Source organism: Drosophila takahashii, chromosome 3R (assembly GCF_030179915.1).
Source record: "Drosophila takahashii strain IR98-3 E-12201 chromosome 3R, DtakHiC1v2, whole genome shotgun sequence".
Classification (NCBI taxonomy): domain Eukaryota; kingdom Metazoa; phylum Arthropoda; class Insecta; order Diptera; family Drosophilidae; genus Drosophila; species Drosophila takahashii.
In genome coordinates this window covers 16,928,828-16,952,655 of record NC_091681.1, presented here as the reverse complement: position 1 = coordinate 16,952,655, position 23,828 = coordinate 16,928,828, and the positions used below count along the sequence as shown (strand labels likewise).

General features: G+C 35.1%; 3 protein-coding genes across 16 annotated transcripts in view; 2 read left to right on the top strand and 1 right to left on the bottom strand.

The window, feature by feature from the left end:
• LOC108064313 (IDLSRF-like peptide) overlaps positions 1 to 10,749 on the top strand; it is a 41,741-nt gene extending 30,992 nt beyond the window's left edge. Inside the window, exons 4-5 of the mRNA XM_017151803.3 lie at positions 4,285 to 4,483; positions 7,603 to 10,749. Of these exons, the coding sequence (XP_017007292.2) occupies positions 4,285 to 4,483; positions 7,603 to 7,750 (347 nt within the window). The 3' untranslated portion in view covers positions 7,751 to 10,749. The remainder of the gene's footprint in view (positions 1 to 4,284; positions 4,484 to 7,602) is intronic.
• A 1,054-nt stretch (positions 10,750 to 11,803) lies between these two features.
• Dys (Dystrophin) overlaps positions 11,804 to 23,828 on the top strand; it is a 152,198-nt gene continuing 140,173 nt past the window's right edge. For 3 of the 14 annotated variants that reach the window (XM_070216821.1, XM_070216820.1, XM_070216827.1), the window contains exon 1: positions 11,805 to 12,007. In XM_070216821.1, coding sequence (XP_070072922.1) covers positions 11,890 to 12,007 — 118 coding nt within the window. In that variant the 5' untranslated portion in view covers positions 11,805 to 11,889. Of the gene's footprint in view, positions 12,008 to 15,248; positions 15,465 to 15,528; positions 15,642 to 16,257; positions 16,583 to 23,828 lie in introns of those variants that run through there. The other 11 variants (XM_070216825.1, XM_017151717.3, XM_070216828.1 and 8 more) reach the window with 8 other exon arrangements.
• Scsalpha2 (Succinyl-coenzyme A synthetase alpha subunit 2) lies at positions 12,240 to 13,522 on the bottom strand. The gene has a single exon (XM_017151728.3). The coding sequence runs from the start codon at positions 13,400 to 13,402 to the stop codon at positions 12,371 to 12,373; it is 1,032 nt and encodes a 343-aa protein (XP_017007217.2). The 5' UTR covers positions 13,403 to 13,522; the 3' UTR covers positions 12,240 to 12,370.

Genomic DNA, 23,828 nt, shown 5'->3' with positions numbered 1-23,828 from the left:
GTTTTAGCAGGCTTCATTGAAGCTTCCAAATACGCAAAGGGAATTTCACAAAGAAGAACTCTGCCTAAATAAGGTTAAAAATGGGAAATGATTAGGAAATGAGCAACCAAACCTGAAACATACTGCAGAAAGAGTGTCGTGTCAGGGCCAGAAATGAATTTTCTAGCCAAAAGCGAGACGAAAACTTTGACTTGGCCGTGTTGCATTCTAGCATATTTTGCGGCGCTCGCTTCTCACTGCCACCTAATCAAATTAGTCCAAGCTGCAGCAAAGTTTTCTTACAAAATCTCCGAAAACTTTATCCGCTTGTTCGTTGTCCATAAACTGAGTTTTTTTGGGCCAAGTTTCAAGTGCAAGGGAAATGAGCTTCTCGTCAAAATGGCTAACGAAGGTTGTCCCACGAATCTTGTTAAAGTTTTCTGATTTATGAGTTTGAAGTGGCTTTTAAATATGAATAATGTTGTATCATACTATTTTGGCCTTTATAATAGTTATATTATTTTTTCGTGCCTACTAAAAGGTACCCACCATTTTCAATTTTAGTCTATATTTATAGAATGACTCACGCTCTTGCTAATTAAAATCCGGTCCTCATTTTATGCCTTGCCATATCAATTACATTTGCCTTTTGACGGAAAATTGATTGCAATCACCAAAGTAATTGCCTCAAATTGAAAAGCAATTAAAAGAAGAAAAAATTAATTGTGTTTCCATAATCGATAAAGGATACTTTACATAGATACATATATATAATATAAAGTGAATTAAAAAGATCGAAAAAGAAGGAAGAGTAATGGCTGTGAAAGTTTTTTAAAGTTCTCCTAATTATGTCATGGATGGGAAAATTCGCGTGATAAATTATAAAATTCGTTACCCAGACCGACACACAGGCAAACAAAGGCCGCACAAATTGGGCGGAAAACTTTACTTTACGGGGGCGGCGGAGAGATTTCCACCCGCTGAGCCAACCGAACAACGGGAAATGCGAAACTTGAGGCCAAACAGCAAATTGTTGCTGCTAATTGCTACCAATTCAGTTGCCTGAAAGTTGAGATACAAGCCAACAGACCAGAGCACCTCCCACCCAATTTCCCTCCCCCAATTTTCCTTCTCTTTATCTTATTCTCCGCCAGTTCCAGGCACAATAGCATAAATTTCCCTGGTTTTCCGCCATTGTTTCGGGGGGTTGGAACGGAGAAAAAAAACTATTTTTCGACAATGAAATCATTAAGGAAGTGTCGGCTGCTTTGGCGCTGGCCTAAGTTATTGCTTCAACCTCGGCGGTCTTTGATAAATTATTCGCCCAGTTTCTCGTTATTATCCTCACTTTCTCCTCCTTTAGCCGGCAACTCCTCTTTTATTCGGCAGCCAGGCAACAGTTGAAAGACAAAACGAACCCTTAAGGCCAAGTTTTTGCTTGGACCATCACTTGTTTAATTACTAAGTTGGGCTTATAGTCTCAATATTGAGGCTGACAAAATCGTACCTAATGGGTTCATTATCGAGAATATAATCTACCAAATCATCTTAGAATTAAATACAAACTTTAAACGGCTTTAAAAGCGCAATAAAAAATATATGTTCCTAATACTTAAACGCTCTAAATTAAAGTCAAGGTTCCACGTCCATAAAGGAAATTTTTAATCTCCTTTTTGATAATAGGTTTTTTCCATATATGCAAATAAGGTAAAAATATTGTATTAAAGTTGCTCATGTTCTTATACTGAACCATCATTTGCTGGCAAATAAAAAGGGAACACAAATAAAGAACAACGAGTTAAATTGCAACAAAAAGTATTCGAAAAAGTTTTAACACGCTGCATTCGAATACCCTTGGGAAATTAGCATAATTTTGCATACATTTTATCAGCCAAAAGCAGTAGAGAAAGTTTAAAAAATGTTAACCCATGCTGGCAGGGAATTCGGGGGCAGAATTGCCACGTAGACTTAATCTAAACTGCTGATATACATCGTCCGGAATATGTAACAAGTTAAAGGCAAACAACAGGCGACAATCCAAACTCCCACAGCCACCCATCCCCACCCACCAATTGAGTTCGGTCCCCCGAGCAAAGAACACAATACATGGAGGCACCGAAGCTCATGTAGACGACTCAACGGAAGAGTAAAGAAGAGGGTTAACCCGCAGATTCGATTTTAAAATACCCAATAATTTGATTAGGAGAAAATATCACCGCAATAAATTACAGTGTTTTGGAAATTATTATTTTAATTTTGTTAATAAAACTGTGCTCAATAGTTTTATTTAAACATTAAAACCCTGCACTTAATAAAAAATTTAAAATCTACTTATTTTATTAAAATAATAAATCAAATGAGACTTATTTGTCATTTTTTTTTAATAGTTTAACTCCTATTCACAATCTCTGAAGGAGAGGCTTAAAAAGAAGCTAAGGTACTAATTAATTTTGTTCGTGGGTTTCCTAGGAAAAATGTCTGTAATTTAAATTATGAGTTTTATCGAAAAGGGGTAAATGGTATTATACTAAATACCTGGAACTAAATTTATTTTAGTTTTTTTAAAGCTCCAGCCACGAAATGAGTTCTTGCTTAGCTATAATTAATAGAAAAAACTTTGAAAAGGGGTATTTTCATTAGGAACCACATGCGCAGCTAATTGTGCACATTAATCTTGATGTCATTAAAACAAAAACGCACAGTCACCCCATAACTAAAGGGTAAGAAAAGTACAAAAAAAATGTGGGAAGGGGAAAATGGTTTGCAAACGTCGCCATTTGCATAACAAATACAGTCAGTAACTGTATCAACACACACACATCGAAAAGAAGGAGAAAAAGAGACCCATCTAGATACATACGTGTCCTTGCAGCCATTAAAAATGCCAGCATATGTGAGTGAGCGGGTTAAGGGAAGGATGGTGGTGCACCCGTGGGTTAACAAGTGCAGTCAGTGGGTTAAAAAAGCGACGCCAAGCACCGTAAAGTCTACCCTTTGTGCATGACTGACTCTGCGGACTGGGTGACTGACTACCTGAGTGACTGACTGACTGACTGACTGAATGACTGACTTATTCACTGACTTACTCACTGACTGACCCATAAATGTTTGTTGGAGCCAAAGAAAAACACAAATAAATACACAAAGGAAAAAGGCGAAATGGGAGAAATGTGAATAAATGGGAAAAAACTTATTCAACAGGAGCATGAAAACGAAATGAAAAATATATATTCCTTTATGCTGAGCAAGTGCCTCGAGCTGAAAGAAATCCCCGAAAGGGGTTTCAGTTGGCAAAATATAATAGCTTTAATTCTAGCATAAATAAAAAAAATATATTTAAATTCAACTGTAGAACTTTATTCATTTTACAATTTTAATACTTTCAAAATGAACATCGCCCTTTTTGTAAAAAATATCTTTTATTAAAAGAATTTCCTTTTTATATAAAAAATACAGTTTACCTTTGCAGAAATTCATTCATTACGATATTCCGAATTGTATATTCAATCTCCGCTTAATTGCAAACAAAATAAATTTAACTTTGTATATTTTTTGTGTTCCACACAACATTGAAATATTTGTTCTGCTCACGAAATCAGTGAACTTCTTATTGTGCAAAATCTCTTTTAATTAAATTTTAAATTTAAACAAATGGTTTCCCTTTACATATTCATACTGACGTTACCTTTTCCATTTAAACTACATAAAACAAAGTAGAACCAAACAAAGTCCGAATCACCAACAAAAACTATGTGAAACTTTTAAAAAAGTTTCTCACTTTTTTGTAGCGTTTTACGTAAATGTGATTTTTTATTGCCATTTAAATATTTAAAAAGCTTCAGCATTGTCCGAAAATATCAAATCTCGCCGGACGCTCCACCCTTTGCAGTAAACCCCCTAAATAATTCATTTCAGAGCAAGGACTAATTTCATATGCACGCGTGCGTTTAAAGTTGAATCTGAAATGGGAAACGGGCGGCAATTTTACTATTAATATTAATGCCTAGGAAATTGTCAGACAGTAAAAAAATTAACGAATATGTTGGCAGGTTAAATTCCACTTTAATAACTTGTAAGTAAAAATGTTTTTCTCATTTATTAATCAGCAATGGAATATGGATGTCGCATTGTTTGTCGGCTTAATGAACAAAATCAATTTAAATGGGAATAAATTATGAATGCAAATGCATTAAGCCGATAGTAATCAGGGCTGTAGTTTATTAATTACTTTTTTACCGCCATCCCCGAAAACTTTATATAATTGTGACCGATAAAAATGCCGTTTGTTTGTTTTATTAATTGCAGCCAAACGACCGCCGGTCGAGGAGACTGCATCCTTCCTCCAGAGCCTGATCGCCTCGCACGGACCCAATTACCTGGAGAAACTTTTCGGCAGCAAGGCACGTGATGCCCTTTCACCTCTGGGCGGTGTCGACAAGGTCGCCATCGCTTTGAGTGAGTCGCAAACGATTGAGGACTTTGGCGCTGCCCTTCATCTAATGAGGTGAGTACCCGTGCCATAAACTATCCACTTCTACTGCGTTTCAAAATTTTCGGTAGTTTATACACTGAGAAACATCAATAGCAGATAACTAAATAATAAAAATGTTGGAGATATGCTGATAAGACTAGTTTACAGCCACTAAATCAAAAAAAAAAGTAAACCAAATTTTTTAATAAATTTTTTTTAACGATTTTGAAAAGAATTTTTTCTTCTTGGTGTAGTTAAAACATAAAAAAATTTAAAAAAATATGGAGTAAACTAGTGTTATTTGTATATCTATGAAATTAACTAAACTTAATGTTATAAGTTATAACTTTTATATTTAACATTCAATGAAATTAAATAAACGTTATGTTATACGTTATAACTATTATATTTTACATTGAAAGTTAATTAAGAAGCTTCTAAATCACTTAGTAATTAAAAGATTACACATAGGTATTTATATTTTATACCTTTAGCATACCTTTTACCATAGAATGGGAAAAATAATATTCTCTTTTAGTACATACAAGGAAATAAAACTGTTTTAAGTACCTTGCTCTTTACTGGCCATAAAAACTAGTTTGGTTTTTTTTCTGACATTTCTTTAATAGCTTTTCTTTCAGTGAGTGGCTCTCGGGTGCAATTTGTGTGCTTGAGTTGGTTGTTTGGCTGCCACAGAACCCCAAAAGCGAAATTATTTCCCCTTTTTGTCAGCTGCTTTTCGAGCATGAAACATAATTTTAGCCCAGGTTCTAAGCTGGTCTGTGTTACATAAATAATGGAAGCTCTTTAAGAAACTTTGGCACAGCCCTGGGCTATTTTCACTTTGTGGGGAATCCTTTTATTCCGATGGAACTATACTTATAGTGAAAGTCCAGAGGCCAGCCTTTGTCCTTGTCCTTGTCCCATGAATTATTATCTTTGCATCTGGTTGTGAGCGTGGATTCGAGTCCCTTTTCTCTGTTTAGCTATTTTTGTGGCTGCTGGAATAATAAAATTTGCCGGCTTCAAGGCAAGCACACACACATACACAGCATGCACAAGAAGTGTCATGAAATTTTAAAATATGTTGTTCATGCTTATCATATTCCTGCTCTTCGTTGGTTTTATTTTATAAACAGATTCTTTATGGCTACAGTGTTTTTCATAATATTTGCTTGACTTGTCCTAAGCAAACAAAATATTTGTCTCTGCCTAATGAATTCATTTCTGAAATGGGGAAAAAAACAGAGAGAGGACTTTTGGGACATGAGTTTACTTTGATGATTTAATGGAAGGCAGAAAAGGGCATGAACATATTTCAATAAAGTTGTCATGTTAGAATTTAAATATGATACAAAACTAATATATTTTAAAAAATAATTAAGTGACACAGGCTTACAAAAAATATCTAAACATTTTTTAATAGAATTTGACTTTATTTCCAAGTTAGTAAACTTAAGTTTTAAAAGTCATGCTTTAACCCTGTCGACTACGCTTTGCTAGGCCCAAACATGTGTTTGCAGCTGCCTTAATTACATTATACTTCAGGCTCTCTCCTAGCAGCCTCATGCTACAATTTCCAAGATAAACAAAGCAAAAATTTAATTAACAAAAAAAACAACAAGCATGGCCAAATATAAACATCGAGCGAGTGAGTGAGAACAGAAAGGCACAGAACATGAAAGAAAAATTTTCATTAAATTAGTACAACAAAAACTAACCACAAAAATGGGACCCACAAGGTGAGTTGGAGTGGCAATAATAATAATCATAAAACTGTGGGCCATGCAGGCAACAGGATCTCAACAGGACCTGAGGGCCAGACAAAAGGACACGAAAATATTTGCCTTCACGCACATGTTGATAAATTAGCAAGACACAAAAAAGCTGGAGAATTAGGGGGGCCTTGGGGTTGGATGAAATATAAGAGGGCCTCGTTTGTCTGGCTACGCTCGAAATTTACACAATTTCATCAAGGCAATTAATCGCCCAAGTGTCATAATGTCACTCCACCCAGCTCAAGTCTCTATCCGAGAAATGGGGAAAGAGGGGACGAAGGGCGGGATGGATTTGAATGAATGTACTCGAACCACAAGACACGCACAAATGTTATTAATGTGTATTTTGCACTCTTGCTTACCCATCTCAGCTGCACAGAGAGAAAAATCTTAGAAATTACTGTACTTGTTTATGGGTTTTTAATGTTTAAAATCATTTATTAGGTTGTCTCAACTTATGAGCTTAAAAAACGCTGCATTTTTCATTAAATTCTGACTTAATATTTATTGTTGCATACTTTTAGGCAACTTAATAAGTGATTTCAAAACTCCAGTTATTACAGTTTTTTTTACCAGCTTTCAGTTTCTGTGTACCGACTTTAGGTTTTTCCACTCACATTTCTAATTATGCTGATGATAATGAAGTTTATCTAGCAGCCGCAACAAGCAGCAAAATATGTGGGTATAGAAAAGAGCAAAGTCGGGGCGGTTGGGGTCAAAGGACACCCCAGGATACCAACCACGAAAACAATAACAGAACCAACAATAGCAGGGGCAGCAACAGCCGCACGTTACCTGCAGGGATTAATTAAGCAAAGCGAATAATTTGAGACCCACCGCAGCAAAGCTAAAACTTGTCCCTGTATGTGTTTATGTGGGTTGTGTATGTTGGTGTCTGGTTTAGTGCGTTTGTGGGGGTTTTTCTCATTATTTAAGTTCACTGTGGGCTAAAAGTTAGAAAAATAGAGAAAAGGTTAAATTGTATTTAAGCGTTATTAATGGCAAGAAATTCTAATAAATGTTATGATTTTACAACATTTTTGTAGCAGTAACCTTCAGTGATAATTAAAATTTTTAAATTAAAATACAGTATACCTAAAATATTTTAATAATTAAACTATTTTATATTGACATAGGAAAAACTAATGTATAATACCAAGGTAGCGATATTTTTCTTTCCAACCCCAAGAGCCATCGCGAACTAAATAGCATTTAGAGACTGCAGATGGCTGCTTTCTCCCTTGCACAAGACCCTCCATTGCCGTGGCTTAAGTCGTTTGCCAGGCAAACTTAATTTAAGTTTTGCCATTAATCACAAGCAAGCTGAAAATTAACCCCACTAATTCTGTTTGGTTTTGCATCTTATATTTTCAGATCGGACTTGGAACACTTGCGCTCGGTTTTCATGGCGGTGGAGAACGGGGATCTCGGCATGCTAAAGTCGCTGGGCATCAAGGACTCGGAGCTCGGTGATGTGAAGTTCTTCTTGGAGAAGCTGGTCAACACCGGCTTCCTCGACTGAGTAGCGCCAGATCCGGCTTCTGGATTTTATTACGCACACGCACAGCCCATCAATCCTAATTTCTATTCGTATTTGGGGACGCCCTACGATAATTACAATTATTAAGTGCGAATTACTCCGATACACACGTACCTACACTCATCGTCCGACTACAAGAAAACACCCACCCAGCCCACTCCATTTCAGCCAAAAGATATTTTCTCAAACTCTATTTTTGAGTATAATTTTGCTTTCCAAAAAACCTTTTTAATCAATTTTTAAGTTTATTTATTTTCATTTTCCAAACACTTTTATAGAAAAACAAAAATCAAGCAAACCAAAAACTAAAAAAAATTGCAAAAGTCCACGAAAAAGCTACAAAAAAATAAAGGCGCGAAGAGAAAATACAAATATATATGCAAGAACAACAAAAATTTCGATCACAAATCGGCTTCTATATACCGAAAATCAAATCTCAAGCTTTCTCCCAACTTTCTGCGCTCTTTCCTAGACTTTCTTTATGTGTTGCGTTTCTATCGCGATCTATATTTATTTTGAGAAAATCTATGCGCAAACTTCAGAACATTGCAGAAAAAACTTCATAAGTAGTAGAAAAATAAAATGTGGAAGCAGGATCGTTTGGCAAAAAGTAAAAAAGAGAAAAGAAAAAACAAAAACTACAAATTAAAAAAGAAAATATCAATGTTTATATAACGAACTTTTTCTGAAACATATAAATGTATACATTTATTGAACTTTTTTATTGATGTAAAGTGTTTCAAGGCTTCTTAGATCCGTCACTTAAGGTATTCACACTAAAGTCCCTAAAGAACAATGAATGCAAAACAGCAACCGAGGCTATCAGTAAAGAACCTTCCAACCACTTTCTTACGTACTTACCCAGTACACTTATCTTCTTTCGATAACCGTCTATTAATTATATACTATAAAATACGGAATACTGGTTTAGTTCTAGTCATTAAATGTAGCGAAAGCCCTGCAGCTATTGTTGTTTCCAGTAGAAGAAAATCTTCAATGTTTCAGATATTACAAGTAAATCAATTAATAAGCTAAACACACGTTATCATAGGAACTAAAATGTCGAGCTACTGTGCAGAAGTAAATTAATTGGTTTTGAGTTGCATAATTCACGGAACGTTTTGGGTGTCTAAAGAAAATATCAATGAGATATCTCAAGTTATATATTCAAAACAAGTAATTATAAAGCCTAACCTTAATTTGGAAATAATACACACAACTTTACTCAATTCTTAACATATATAAATTTCTTAGAAGAAAAAAAAACACACAAAAGCAAATTGTAACCAAAATGAGATTCTCACTTTTTGAGGGCCAGTTTCAATTTGCCAAAGAACAAAAACTGACCCAAACAATTTGGAATATTATCTAAGCAGAACCAGAAACTGGCCCCCAAAAAACCTAAACACCTTACTAACTAGTCTAAGAATTCTCTAATTCAAACATTCTTTAAACGGAGCACGGAATTGTTGACCAGATAGCGTAACAAGTAACTAAAACGAATAGAAATCGGAGGAGAAATGGAGAACCCAACGTTAAAAGAAATTTCTTTAGATTAAACCGAAAAAATAATGGAGTTATAAGTACCTTGAATTAGCTGATAGATCATACTAAAACTACAGCAAAAGTAAACTAAATTATTTATTTAAATAAAACGAAACCAAATCATTTTAATTAATATAGTCGTCTATTTAAAAAATATATATTTATGAATAGATATTTATTCGAAAGAAACTTAAACAAGTCAAGAGTAATATTAAAAGAATGATAATGAACAGAAACTGATCCATTGAACTATATATATATATATACATATGTATATGATAAACAAAAGGAAGTGAGGAAATGCCCCATGTAAATAAAGGAGACAAACTACGTATTCCATAATCGATGCAAATGAAATGGAAAAACCATCCAAGAAAAAAAAAAACAACAAAGTGATAATTTGTTTTTTGGGTTCCATCAAAACATATTCGCCTGTAAATTTTAAATAATTTAAATATCTGCAAAAAAATTAAAAATCAAAAAAAAAAAACGTTTTTTTCTCTGTGAATATTTTTTAAAAATTGAATATACAAATGCTATATACAAAACATAGACATTTCTTAATTATAAGCCACTGAACTTATATCGCATACATATCAGCAGATCTCTTACAAAAGAAGAAACAAAACTGCAAAAGTTACAAACACACAAGAATCTATGAAACACAAAATATATGCAACATATCAATTAACAAAGACATATCAAATATGAAGACGAAAAAAAGTTGAAATAACGTTAAGAAAATTATATATAAATATAAATGGGTAAACACACCAAAGTTAATTTTATAAATGATATTTATTTATTTTAATTTAAAATATTATCTTCTATTGGATCTTATTTACATTAATTGTTACTTGTTTCAGGGTTTTAATACCAAAACTGACCCATTGAACTCTTAAAACGCTGAAACAATTCAACAATATACAACAAAAACGAGTTATACAAAAAAAAAACAAGAAACAAGCTTCATTGCATTTAATTTGAGAATATTTAAGTAAAGATCATTTTTTAATTGGAATTTGATTTGCCAGAAGTTTTACGAACTAACAAAACCACCAATAAACAAAATACACAAGAAATAGTTGAAATATATTTAAATGAAACGAGTAAACGAAACATATCAGTTACTGAAAAATCGTAGCGAACAAAATACTCCAGCAACAAGAGACAAATTGCTCTTCAAAAATCAAACAAAAAAATGCTATATAAAACTATTTGCAATACGAAAAACATTTAAAGTTTGAATTAAATATAAACGAAAGAATTCGAGTTTTATGATGAAAAACACACTACAAGCAAAACGAATCTATGTGTAATTGCATTACAATTAGAATTGCAGAAAAACCATACAGCAAGAGACGAAAAGAAATTTAAATAAAATTTTTAACATTCCAATGATGCTATTTCTTTGGTGTGCTGTTTTAAAAACGAAATATCATGTGTGTTTTATTTAATGGAAAAATGATTTTCATTGATATACATCTTTAATTTACATTTCCCTTTATTAATCAAAAGTTACATCTATTACCAATTAATTTTTCAAGATTCGTATCGCTCAATTTATTAACGACCTAATCAAACTATTTTGAGGAATGGGCATTTTTCGAATTTCTTTCTTTGATAGTTCTCTGCCAACTCTATACCTTAACAATTTTAATGTACGGCTATCACTCTAATGCATTAATTAATTGAAGGAATTTCAGGCGGTCGACAGTCGTAAGCTATCTCAGTCCAAGTTATACACGGGCGATAAGATATTTGCTCTGTCTCACTTGCACTCGCTGCCGTCAAGAACTTCCCCATAATTACTTTCGCTGGGGGAGAGTGAGAGCGGAGATAGCACGCGCTCTCAGTGCAAATAAAAGCGTATGTTTTTATACCTGGTATTCTTAGAAAAGTAATGGGAGTAACAGGCCAAAGGAATCATTTGGTCGTTATTAAGTGGAATTCTAACGTACCTTATCTGAAAAAAATGTACTCAAGTCCTATAGAACGTTATAATTCCCAAAATGTTCTAGCATTAAAAAGTCTTTTTTGAAAGGAAAGCTGTATTTAATAATGATAATATTAAATATTTTTTCTAATTAATGACTAGTAATCAAAATCAAAATTTAAATAGTAAGAGGTATCCTTTATTCCACAGGCTCCATCAAAGAGCTCCTACTTGTTATACTACTTGATATTCTAATCAGCCAGTAGATTTGTTTTGTTGTTTTTGATAGCCTTCGTAGTATTTGCTCTTGATTAGCTGAGAACGCAGAACAGCGGCGAAAACCCTCGGCTCGCCTTAGTCGTGTTTAAATTGGAAGCGCATACGGTTGTCGGTGCTCTCGGTTCTCGATCCTCCATTATCGGTGGCTCTGGGGTGCCATAAAATCCCCTCAAGTGTTTCCGGGTCTTTTCTTTGAACTGCAATTACTGCAGCAGCAACCGTGCCTTTCTTAAAAGTATATTTCCCCAGCTAAGTCACCTGTGTAATATACCTGTGAATATTCCCTGCTGCCCGAGAGTATACAACAGTGTTGAGTGTCTATCAGTGATTTGATTTAATCAGCCAAATAAAAACCAATATAATGCATGATCCCAGCGATTACGACTCTGTTTATAGCGAGGAGGATTTTCTGGACACCGTCCGAGGAGCCGAAACGCCCCCGCTAATGGACTACGAAGAATTCCGCGTGAAGACTATGGGTGAGTCTGCTTGCCGTCTTGGCCATGGCCAAAATATTTCTCCCTTATCTAGTGTTTGTTGTAGGCTTTAAAAAGCGAAACTTTTTTTTTGATAGGAGACCCAAGATAAAACGTCACTGCGGGCAAAACTTTGGTATACAGAAAAGAAGAAAAGTTTGGAAATAATAAAAGGTGCGGAAATTTTAGTGGGTTGAAATTAGGAAACAGCTTTGATGCTATAAAATTTTTAAAATCTTTCTGCCAAGCCCTTAAAAAATTTTATTATATTAACTCTCTGAGCCGTTTATACATTCTTTTAGTTATATATTTTTTAAAACCTATAAGTTTGATTTTTGAAGAGACCAAAATATTTTTCCGCCACTCCTACTTCTTGCCAGCCTGAGCCTTCTTCTTCTCATCTGGCTTGGGCACCAGCTTCAGGCGGATCATCTCCTCGAGAAGTGTGGTCCCCAGATGACAGGGATTGGGGGTCATGCGGCAGCCGGCTTTCTCCAGGGCGGCGACCTTGTCCTTGGCCGCCCCCTTGCCACCCGCAATAATGGCGCCAGCGTGACCCATACGACGGCCGGGCGGAGCAGTCTGACCGGCGATGAAGCCAACCACCGGCTTGGCCTCGCATCCCGTATTGTGCTCCTTTAGATATTCGGCGGCCTCCTCCTCCGCCGATCCACCGATCTCACCGATCATTATAATCCCCTTGATCTCCTTGTCGGGCAGAAAGACCTTGAGGGCATCGATAAAGCTCGTGCCGTTAAAGGGATCTCCGCCCAGGCCAATGCAAAGGGCCTGACCCAAACCCACATTGGTGGTCTGGTGAACCGATTCGTAGGTCAAGGTTCCCGATCTGGAGACTATGCCCACCACTCCGCGCTTGTGAATGTGACCCGGCATTATGCCGATCTTGCACTGATCCGGCGAGATGATTCCCGGGCAGTTGGGTCCCAGCAGGCGGGATTTCTCCTGGCACTTGAGCATCTGCGAGATCCTCACCATATCCGCCTGGGGAATTCCCTCGGTGATGCACACAATCAGACCAATTTCACTCTCGATGGCCGAGCAAATTCCCTCGGCGGCCGATGGCGGCGGTATAAAGATCACCGTGGCATCTGGTTTTACTTTCTCAACTGCCTCGGCCACGGACTTAAAAACGGGTTTCTTCAGATGCTCCGTACCGCCCTTTTTGGGATTCACACCACCCACAATATTGGTGCCATACTTGATGGACTCCTCGGAGTGAAAAGTGGCCTGTTTGCCAGTGAATCCTTGCACTAGAACCTTGGTTTCCTTGTTGATCCTCAGATTGCAAATCGTTTTGCTGTAGTCAGCCTTGCCGCGTCGCAAAATCTGGGGCGGAATCGCTCGCAGGAACTCCTTGCATCCGAGATTCATGGACATTTTAATTGTCTCAGGATATAAACCTTTTTTTCGTGCCGGAAAATGAATTTTTTGGGCTTGATTTCGAGAAGAGCTCTTACCGAAAGTGTTTTCTGAATGGTAGGTTTTTCGACAAAGAAGGTTATAACAACGTCTGCTTGGTTTCCTACTACATTTTCAGGGTTGTTTCGAAATTTACAACATTTTTTATATGCATTTTAACTAATTATAATTATTTCATTATTTATAATTATTAATTGTTTCTGACATTATAATGTCTACATTCTAAATAAATTTTGATATCATTTAAAAAATCCCTACTTTTTAAAATTTCTTAAATTTCTTAACATTTTGAAAAAACGTATAGGTGTTAATTTGTTTTGATTAAACCTGTCTGATGAATAATTATTCTTTATATCTAAACATAATTTATTTTTTAAAATCAAGATTGCAAATATCTACCAACCCCTTTTTATTTGTTATTTCAACTTTAGTTTCTCAAGAACATTACAATTTTTAAGTTTTGACAATAGTTTGTAATATTTTTACTAAAACAGGATTTAACAAAAAGAGTATATTTATATTTTACTTTTAAAATCTAGGTCTTATTCTTGCAAATGATCTTGTGCTCAGCCCTTCAATAAATTCCGATTCGATTCCAATTGAATTCCAATAGGGGCTCATCCACTCTCTCTCTCTCTCTCTCTCTCTCTGAGCGCTGAAACGACTGGAATAAAACGTTTTGAGGCGCGCTTTGGCGCTCTCTCTCCAGTTGCACTATGGGGCATTTGACCTGTTTTTTTGGCATAAATGTGTTTTTTACAAGTATTAAAATTTTTGAAACATTATTGGAAACGTATTAAGAATAGATCAAAATGAAATGTTACATACCGCAAATGTTAAGTTAACAGTCCAATGTTAAAATAACAGCTGTTAAAGTCAGGCGCAGCAAGCGAACACAACGTGTTCAAACTTTGCTTGATTTTGCAGGGCATATATAAATTAATATCTCTTCAACGACAAGACGTAGAACCATAAAATTTGAAATGGATATTCATTAAAACTGTCTTTACTTCATGTTAATAATACTGTGATGCTTATTTCGTGAGTGTATTTGTAGCAATGGCTTCATATACCAAGTAGTCTCTCTTAAAGGTTTGGAAAAAGAAAGTTTAACTTTGAATAGAGATTAGAAGAAATGTTGAAATTTGTTGAGCCTGTGGGTTGAATCATTTTAAAGCGGGGTCAATTCTCGATTCGGGACATCCAGTCTTAATGTGTACTTTTTGCGACTTTAAGAGAAATTCAGTTTTTACGGCACTGCCAAAAATGGTCAAATTAACACTTTATTTGTCTTCTTCTTGTTTTGTAAGATGAAATGTTAAATAAATTTAATGCAAAAGTATTCGCCATACCATTATATTTGATTTGAAAACATTCCGCTTCTTATTTTCATGGAAAATATTTTTTTATACGGCATATCCAGTATTTGGCATACAAAAATGTTGGATTTTACAGGAAAAAGGGAATATCTCTTCAAAGAAGAAAATTTTCAAAAAAAGGTTTTTTTGTTTTTTTTTTAATATATTTCTTCATTATTAGAAACCATAAAAGAAAAATTTTTTTTGTAGGTTTAGGAAAAAAAAATTTTTTTTGAATAAATTTATTATAGTGTTTAATTTTTGCTCAAAAAGATGTATTTAATTATTATAAACATATTTCTAAAAACCAAACTCAAAAAAGTTGCTTTGTTTTGGAATTATTAATTAAGGCCAAAAAAACAGGTCAAATGCCCCATAGTGAGTTCCAATAAGATCATCGTTCGAAGAGAGCGACTGAGTGTCTATATGTTTTCCCGATCGCGTTTCAGATCGCTTTTGGACCTCGGAGTGGAAAGACTTAAAACGCGCCGGAAAAACGACATGTAGTTTATAGTTTTTTATGCGCGCCCGTCGTTTTAAGCCGAGAAGAAGAGGAGTAGCAAAAGTAATCCCAAATTGGCTGCCAAAAGTGCGGGTTCTGAAAGATTAATAGCCAGAAAAGGCAGTTAATTGAAGAGTGCAAAGAAAGTGGCCAGCAAAAAGTGAGCAGATAATAAAAAATAGCAAAAAAGCTGACACAAGTTCAAGGTGTAGAATTTGTGCGTGTGTGTGTGTGAGTGAGCCACAAGTTGTTTAAACAAAAGTGCAGAAATAATAGCAAGATCGAAGGAATTTAAACAGCAAGTGCAGGAATTTGCATTCGGTGTGCCAAATTTAAGGTTTTACCTTGGTTTTTAATGAGTTTTTGGCTGCTTTTAACTCTTTTTTTTCCAGCAAACACACACATACACACATTCTTGATTCTTTGACTCACAAATTACCCACAATAGCAACAACAAAAGTGTTGTCTGTTCCACTTTCCCACACGTTCCATTTCTGGTTTTCGCTTTTTATGCCGCCTGTTCCGGCCATTTCCAACGTTCCCCTTTAACCGGTGTTTGTTTTTTAAAGAGAGAGCAAGAGAGAGAGAGAGGGAGCACCTGTGTGATTTGTGGTATCTCACAAGAAATTGATAAAGAAAGGGCAAAAAATAAATAAAACAATCAAATAGGTAAACAACGCAGCTTGTTAAAATTACAAATGGCAGGCAAACAAACAAGAAAACTCATTAAAAGCAGTGGAAAATCCTAACGGTAGTTCCCGCTCTCCTCCCTCTCTCTGTTTCCTCCACGCTTTCTTTTGTTTATTTTCGCCTTTGCGCATGCGCAAAAGTTTATTATTTTTCGTTTGTTTGCTTGTTGGTGGGAAAATCAACACAATGTCTTATAAGAAAGCAAACAAAACAGGTGTCAACTTAAATTTTCGGCATTTTGCAATTCGTATTTAATTTTCTAGAATTTCTTGGCGCACCTTCGACTTTTAGCAATTAAAGCGAAATATTACGAAACGAAACGGTAAACAAAACAAAAAGGTGCGAAAGTGGTAAAAAACGGAATGTGGCGATATCAGTTGCCATTCCACGAATCAAATCAATCAAACCGAAACAAACAACCCGAATTGTGCTCCATGTGATTCAACGAGATTTTATAAATCAATTCGTGACGACCTTGAAAAGCATAGGTTTTATGTTTTAACTTTTATCGAAATCGAACCGATTCGCTACTGGGATTAGGCGAACTAAGGATTATTACTACGAATATGGAACCCGGAATTTTAATTGGTAAGATTGACATTATATTTTAGGATTTAGGTAAAAAGAAAAATATTTTCTGATTTCACGAGCTAAGAAAATAGTATTTTTAATATATTTATACTTTAAACATTTGAAGACTTGGAATTTCAAAATTCTTGGGGTTTTTCTGAGTTTGAAATGTTTGGAATTAAAAAGTTAATATAATTTTCATTTTTATATAAGAAATTTTGTTTTGGTTTTGCTTTCCTAATTCGTTGAAAAAGTTTAAAAGAGCGCTATGAAATGCAATCTAGATAATAATTTGAAACAACAGCATTCCCGCCATGATTGCAAGCCCAATTTTCCAGCTTAAAAGTGAAAACGAAACGCTGTTTGAAAATTATTCTGTATTCATTAATTCCCACACATGTTCAGAGATAATTACAAAAAACTTCAAAGATGATACCACAACACCCCCTTCTCGAAAATTAACCCCATTGAGGGGAGAGTCATCATTTCGAGAGCTCAGAACTCGTGCCCCCATTTCACATTTCTGAGATAATTTCCATGCTTTCTTCAGCTGCAAGACCGACTTAAAAAGAACGGAGACAAACCGACCACATGTTGCCCGTAGTCACACAAATATCTGTACTCACTGAGAAAATTACATTTTGCTTTACAAAATCTATAATTTACATTATTTTAAGAATTTGGATATCAGAGTAAAATAAACTACAGTAAGAAAAGTTAGAAAAATGTAAAAGTTTGCTTAGAAAACTTTGATTTGAAACTTAAGATATGTAAAATTATTAAGACAACACTTAACTTTTAAGAAATTGGGTTCCAAATAAACCAAACCGATGGAACTTTTAGATTAAAAAACATTTTTGTATTTATTACTATCAAATGCCAATATATATTTCGTCTCAAGAACAAAGTAAACCAAAACTAATCTAAATAATTCCATTTCCTCCCAGTGTAGACAAGCAACAAAGTGATGGCACACACCCATTCAGAACCACAGATATATCGCTTTAACTCATTTGGTTAAGCATTTAATGATCAGGCAAATGAAAAGTCGGTTGAGTTCTGAGGGGGCTAGTGAAAAAAGTCGGTGGTGGGTGGATGGGGGGCCCAGAGAGGGTGTGGTTTGGTTCACAGACGGCGGTTGCCAACGCTCCACTGCCGAATGCTCTGCGTAACCCGCGCTCAGCTAATGAGAATCCTACCGCCAGGGAAGGGGGTGGAAAATCGGCGGCAAAGGGGCTTTTCCTCGTGTGTAATTGAGACTCGATTTAGATACGAACCGCACCAATTTGTGCGAGAAGTCTAATGTGTGTGGGTTTTTATAATCGTCAACAGCGAAAAATGTAAGGGTATATTGTATTTCCAAGCAAATAATGCAGCAAGATAATAAAATCTTGATCTGAAATATCTAATTAATTCGGGAAAATTTTCATTTAAAAATCTGGAATTTTATTTATTATTTTTTAAGAGCAAATAAATAAGAAATATTAGCATATACTTTAATCTAAATAACATTTTAAAGCTACCAAATTTTATTTCTAAAGTAAAAAAATAAATAATATTTAAAATAAAGTGTATCTGTTAATGTTTTCTGAAGAACGAATGAAAATATTTAAAATATTTAAAACCTCGTTAAGATTTAATTTATCAAATTAAAATTTGACTGAGATGACATTTACATATATCCAATAAATAAAATAAAAATAGAGTAATTTGCACGACCTAATAACAAAAGTATTCACTTGTTGTTGTAATCCAATTTCGAATTTGGATGGCATTAGGCATATCCATGTCTGTCGCTGGTTTGTCTGCGACTTAAAACCGGCAAAGCCGCCAGATCGAATCAACTCGACCAGCTGGGCTTGGAATGCGACAAAGTGCGCATTTGCATTTGGCCACATGTGTCGGTTTTTATTTGATTTTTGGTATTTTTGTATGCTTTGGCTTGGAAACGCTGACTTTGGATCTAGAGCACACACAAATGCAAGTCATATGTGCCACGGATTAACACACACGAGGGAGTGAAAAAGTATGCGCACGCCCATAAAAAATTACTCCAACTACAGATTGCAATTTGTTATTCCCGCTATTTTGCTCTTTTTTTGGTTAATGGGTTTCCATTTGTTTATTGCTTGATTGGATTTTGTATCTAAGTTGAGGGGAGAAACGAAATGTTTGGGGGGCATATTTGCTTAGTGGAAATTATGGGGGAGTTTTAGTTGGTTTTCAGATTTTTTTGAAACTTTCAAGGTTAATTCAACAAAAATATTTGTATTTACTGACCTTTTTATTAAAAAGTTTTTAGTAGAATAAACTTAATTGTATATAATCATTGGATTCGGTTGTTTTACATGAAGATTTGAATTAAAGTGCTTGAAATGTCCTTCAGTTTATAAAGAAGTTATACAACTTTAAGCATCATGTTTCACCATTGTATTATTCCAAAAATGTTCTATTCATATCTAAACTTACCCGATAAAGACTCCAATCAAATACTTGAAATTCTTCAAATTGTCTCTATTATCTGAAATGGATCTTGTTCTTCTCTTCGTTGAAAGACCGCCAATAATTTCTCATTCAATTATTATTTAGGCAATCAATCTACACGCCCCACAAAATGGCAGCCCCGCCCCACAGCGATCTTGGGAGTCTGCCCACCCGCTGAAAATCGAATAATAAATTCAATTCATAACTCAAACTGTCTTATCATTGATCGATGTTGCGTGCCAGTAAAGAATCAGGGGGAAAACAATCGCCGACGTACATATATACTTCAGTATATATCTTATGAAAAGAGAAAGGGCGCCAAGTTACAAACTGCGAGAGAGGTTTGTTCAGTTGGATACGATATTATCTGCCATATAAACAGTACGCGTGTGCATGCATCGATATGTCAAAATGGTAAACGATCAGTTGCAGTCGATGATTTGTAACGCCTCAATGGGCCTAAGCCGGGTGTAAAAGAGACGGGGATAAAATGGTGAAAGGAGAGAAAAAAGGAAAGAGATGCCCAGCAGCTTTTGGTCAAGTGAGTTGGCCAACATTTCACTCAACAATCTTTCGCCTTTTGTTTTTGTTTCTGCAATGTTTGGCTTTGGCTTTTCGATTTTTACCTTATTGGCTAGGAAAACTTTCTAATTAGCCATCGTCCATCGTCCGTCCGAACATGAACCTGATATTGTTATTGTTAATACTAAAGCCAGCGAGCGAGGGTGAGCAATGGCAAAATATTGATTAAAGCCGGTTGACAGTTTGTGCCATGTTTATTTTTAGTTGCGTATACGTATGTACATTGTTTGACTACACCAACGACTTGTCGTTTTCCAGGTGCTTGTCTAGTGTTTAACAGTCAGCCTCGAGTGCACCTGAGTAGACAGTGCGTTTCGCAACTTTAAGTCAGTTGAGAGAGCCTGAATCTTATCCAAATCGATGGATATGTCAGCCAGAGAATTGATTGAATTCACTTCAAAATAATAATGTCAAGTTTGATAACAAATAAGGTCAGTGGTGGCATTTCGTCAGATATCAATTTTTATTTGCAGGTTCAATGATCGAACTGTGCCAGCTATCGAATTTTAGACAGATATCAAGTTACGTGGCAAAGGCCATTATAAAATTATCAAAATAGGCTGCTCCTTACTTATATATATATTTTAGATATCACAAGCCAAAAGCTTTAAAGTTTAGGTAGCTAGAATAATCGGTATAATATTATTATTATTGTAATAGTTATGAACATATTTTATTTAAAAAAATATTATCTAAAAGCTTTTAATAATTTAGGGACCTTTTTCCCATTTTAAAATATCCTTTTTTATTTTCTGAATTATAAATTGTTTCTTTAAGACAATCTTATACCTAATCTACCTAATAATTTTATCTGAACTGCATTATTTGTCTTGAATCACAGCTTGTGAAACACACATTTCTTTAAAGAAGTACTTTAGCAAATTGTGTGCACCTTTAGTTGATAAAAAAATGTCATCGTTCGGTCGAGCTCTCTTTAAATGTTATGGGAGGGTTGCGTGAATTGTGTATCCAACGGTAAATAAATAAATCCTCAAGCTCATAACTGATAAACAAACATTTTAAGCGAGTGCCTATCGCGGTCCGTCGGTCAGGGAATTCAATTAAAAAGCCTCCAGGAAGAAGAACAACAAACAGACATCGCTTAATTGACAGGAATTAAATGAAGCAAGCGGCAAATACGAACTATCAGATGCACATCTGTGTTTCCCACACGAGAGTGTGTGTATATGTCCGGTCATTATTTGTCCAATAATTTTCACTAGCGAATCGTTACATATAAATGAATAACACATGACTCGAATGCTGCCAATTCTCACGCATTTAAGGGGAGTGGAAGTACATATGTACAGAAACCCGAACTTAAACCCCTATCAATTATGGCGGTTCCATGGTTCCATGGGCCACGGGGCTCGTTCGCTCTCACATGGCGTTCATAAAAATAACAACGAAGCCATCATCTCGATTTGATGTAGCGAAAGTGGCAGGAGCAGCAGGAGCAAAAACAGGAGCCAGGATCAAGTGCTCGAAGCAATTGAAGCGGCATTCAAGTAAAGCGAGCTTTAATAAGCCCTCGGAGAAATGAGCCGTAAGGCAAAGTGAAATAAGTACAGGCAACAATTTAAAATTATAGTAAAAGTTCCCTAAGGCGAACCTTTGCTGCTTATACTCTCAATTTGTTTGAAAAACTACAAATTGAAAATGAAATGAGCTTGAAAATGGGACAAAAATAAAACAATCTAGTAGTAAACTAGTTTTCAAAAGCTTAGTAGAAGTTTTTGTTTAATTCTTGAATAAATAAATCAAGTTGGCAAAAATTCTTTCTCTTAAAATATAATTTCGATATATTTTAAAGGTATTTGCAAATAATTCCTTTTCATTTACCCGCAAACTAATTATTTTAAATTATTCTGTCAGCAGATTCTTAACTGTTTTTGCAAACAAAATTAATTTTGTGACCCATCAATTAAACGGAGAATGGAAGAAATAAAGCTCAAGAGCAAACAACATAAAACAAATATTATAATTAATCATGCATTACTTATTTGAAAACCCTCCGCTGCTGCATCTTTAAACCTCTTTAAAGTCCATTAACAAAACATTTCCACCATCACCGAGTAAATATTTTGAAAGCACTAAGACCGGGCTAAGAACCAGTTTAAGCTCTAAACAATAATCACCGCGGGGAATTGAGAAATTTGTCAACCAAAGTGATGATGATGATAATAATGAAGATGATGACGATGCAAGGCTTGTCGTTGCTGCTTGACTTGCAATTAATGTATGAATGAATGAATTTCGCGATAAGTAAATTCAATTATCCGTAACATTAATGAATGCGTAAAATTTAAGCAGCAAACGGCAGCCAAACCGGTGGCGGTTAAGTGATTTTGTAATCAATTTTCGAGCACCGTCAGACAGACAGACAATCTCAAAAGTGGGCAGTCAGCAAGAGCAAGTGAGAGAGCCAAAAGCGGCCGAAAAAAACTGAACTTAATAAGGCGTAAAGCGTTTTTAGTGTGGGCCGTTTGGCTAAGATATGACTAAATAATTTCATAAATATTTATAGATAAGTGGGGGGCAGTTTCTAAAGTGTTGTGTAAGTGGGTAACAAATGAAGCTTATGATTAAATAGAGAATATGTATACAGAAACAGGCATAAATTTTAGAAAAAATATTAAATAATATTAATTATTTTGTTAACCTTACAATGATCAGAAAGGAAATATTTTACAAAATACATTACTTTAAGTTTGTTGGGATCTATAATTTTATCTACATTCATAATATATTTTTCACTATTAATAAATTTAATTCAATCTTTAATCTTTCACCTTGAACGTTTTCCTTCAATAACTTCCCTGACACCATTGCAGCCAGCAGGTTAATCATTAAAATTTTTGAACTCCGCGTTATTAACACCCGTAAACATTTTGGCCATCCGGCTATAACCGACGGAAGCGTCGAAAAAAATAAAAGTGTTGACCGAACTTGCGGCAAAACAACAACTTCGAAAAAACTACAAAAAAAAATATGAGCAACAAAAATGAGTTAAAGCTTCCGCTTGCAGTTCAGTATCTACAAATACAGCAACAAAGTTGAGGGGGCGGACACGGCAAGTGGGGATGAGGGAGGGGTTGGAGTTGGAGGTGGGGTTCGTAGACATGACCAGGTTTTGTTATTTTTCGTATTGTTGGGTCTCCCACATTGATAAAGCCTTTGGAAAGAAACTCACTCTTAAAGTGTCGGACATGCTGGTGTCTGCTAGCGGCATTTTCTTGTTGGGAACAGGTTTTCCCAGGCTTTTCCCCCCTCCCCCAAACATTCCTCTCTACCATTTACATATTGTACACATATATATGCATTCGTAGACTTTTTGGGCCATTGAAAATGCACTTTGGTCTATTCTAATTTATGCGGGCTCAAAGGTGGTTCAAATGTTTGCTCGAATGATGCATTTAATTTCGAGTTTCTTGCCTTAAACTGTGTCTTAATTTGGGGAGAGTGTTTGAAGAACCTATAAACAGGTCGTCGACGAGGCGTTAAATATATAAATAAATATTAAGATTAGCGCCATGTGATAAACTAGTTATTGAGTTGTAAGTAAAATGTATTTGTGTTTATTTTGGCTGATATAAAGTCACATATCTAATAAAAAAGAGGATTTCTCAAGGTATAGTAGAAATTTTAATATATATTCTTATTATCTGTAACAATTTGTAAACTAATTAAAATCAATTTGGCATTAAAAGCTTATTTAAATTAGCATAAAAGGGGTTTAATTGGAAAAAAACTTTGCTGAAATGTATTTTAAATTAAAAAAACAACAACCACTTCTGGTCCCCTTCTAAAAATGCCAATTTGCTGAACTATTTCTATAAAAAAGTTCGACACTACACAATCAACCGATTGAATAAAACATTTTGCTCTCGAAATTACCAATTTGTTTCCCTTCAATTCAGCCAAAACTCAATTTGCGCACATAACAATGAAGCAAAAGCTGTTAAAATAAAATATGTACATTCGTATGTTTTGCAAAAAAGAACGAAAAATAAAAAGCAATTCAAAAAATTAAGGGAAAAGCTCTAGAGTGAATTGTACATAAGCTCAACCTCCAATCGCAATGCATGTCACATGCAATGAAATGTCGTAAGAAGTCACGTTCCAAGCCATACAAAAGTTGCCGGTAATCGAACTCAGCTTGATGGTGGAACTACAAACAAATACCGGGAAATTGATC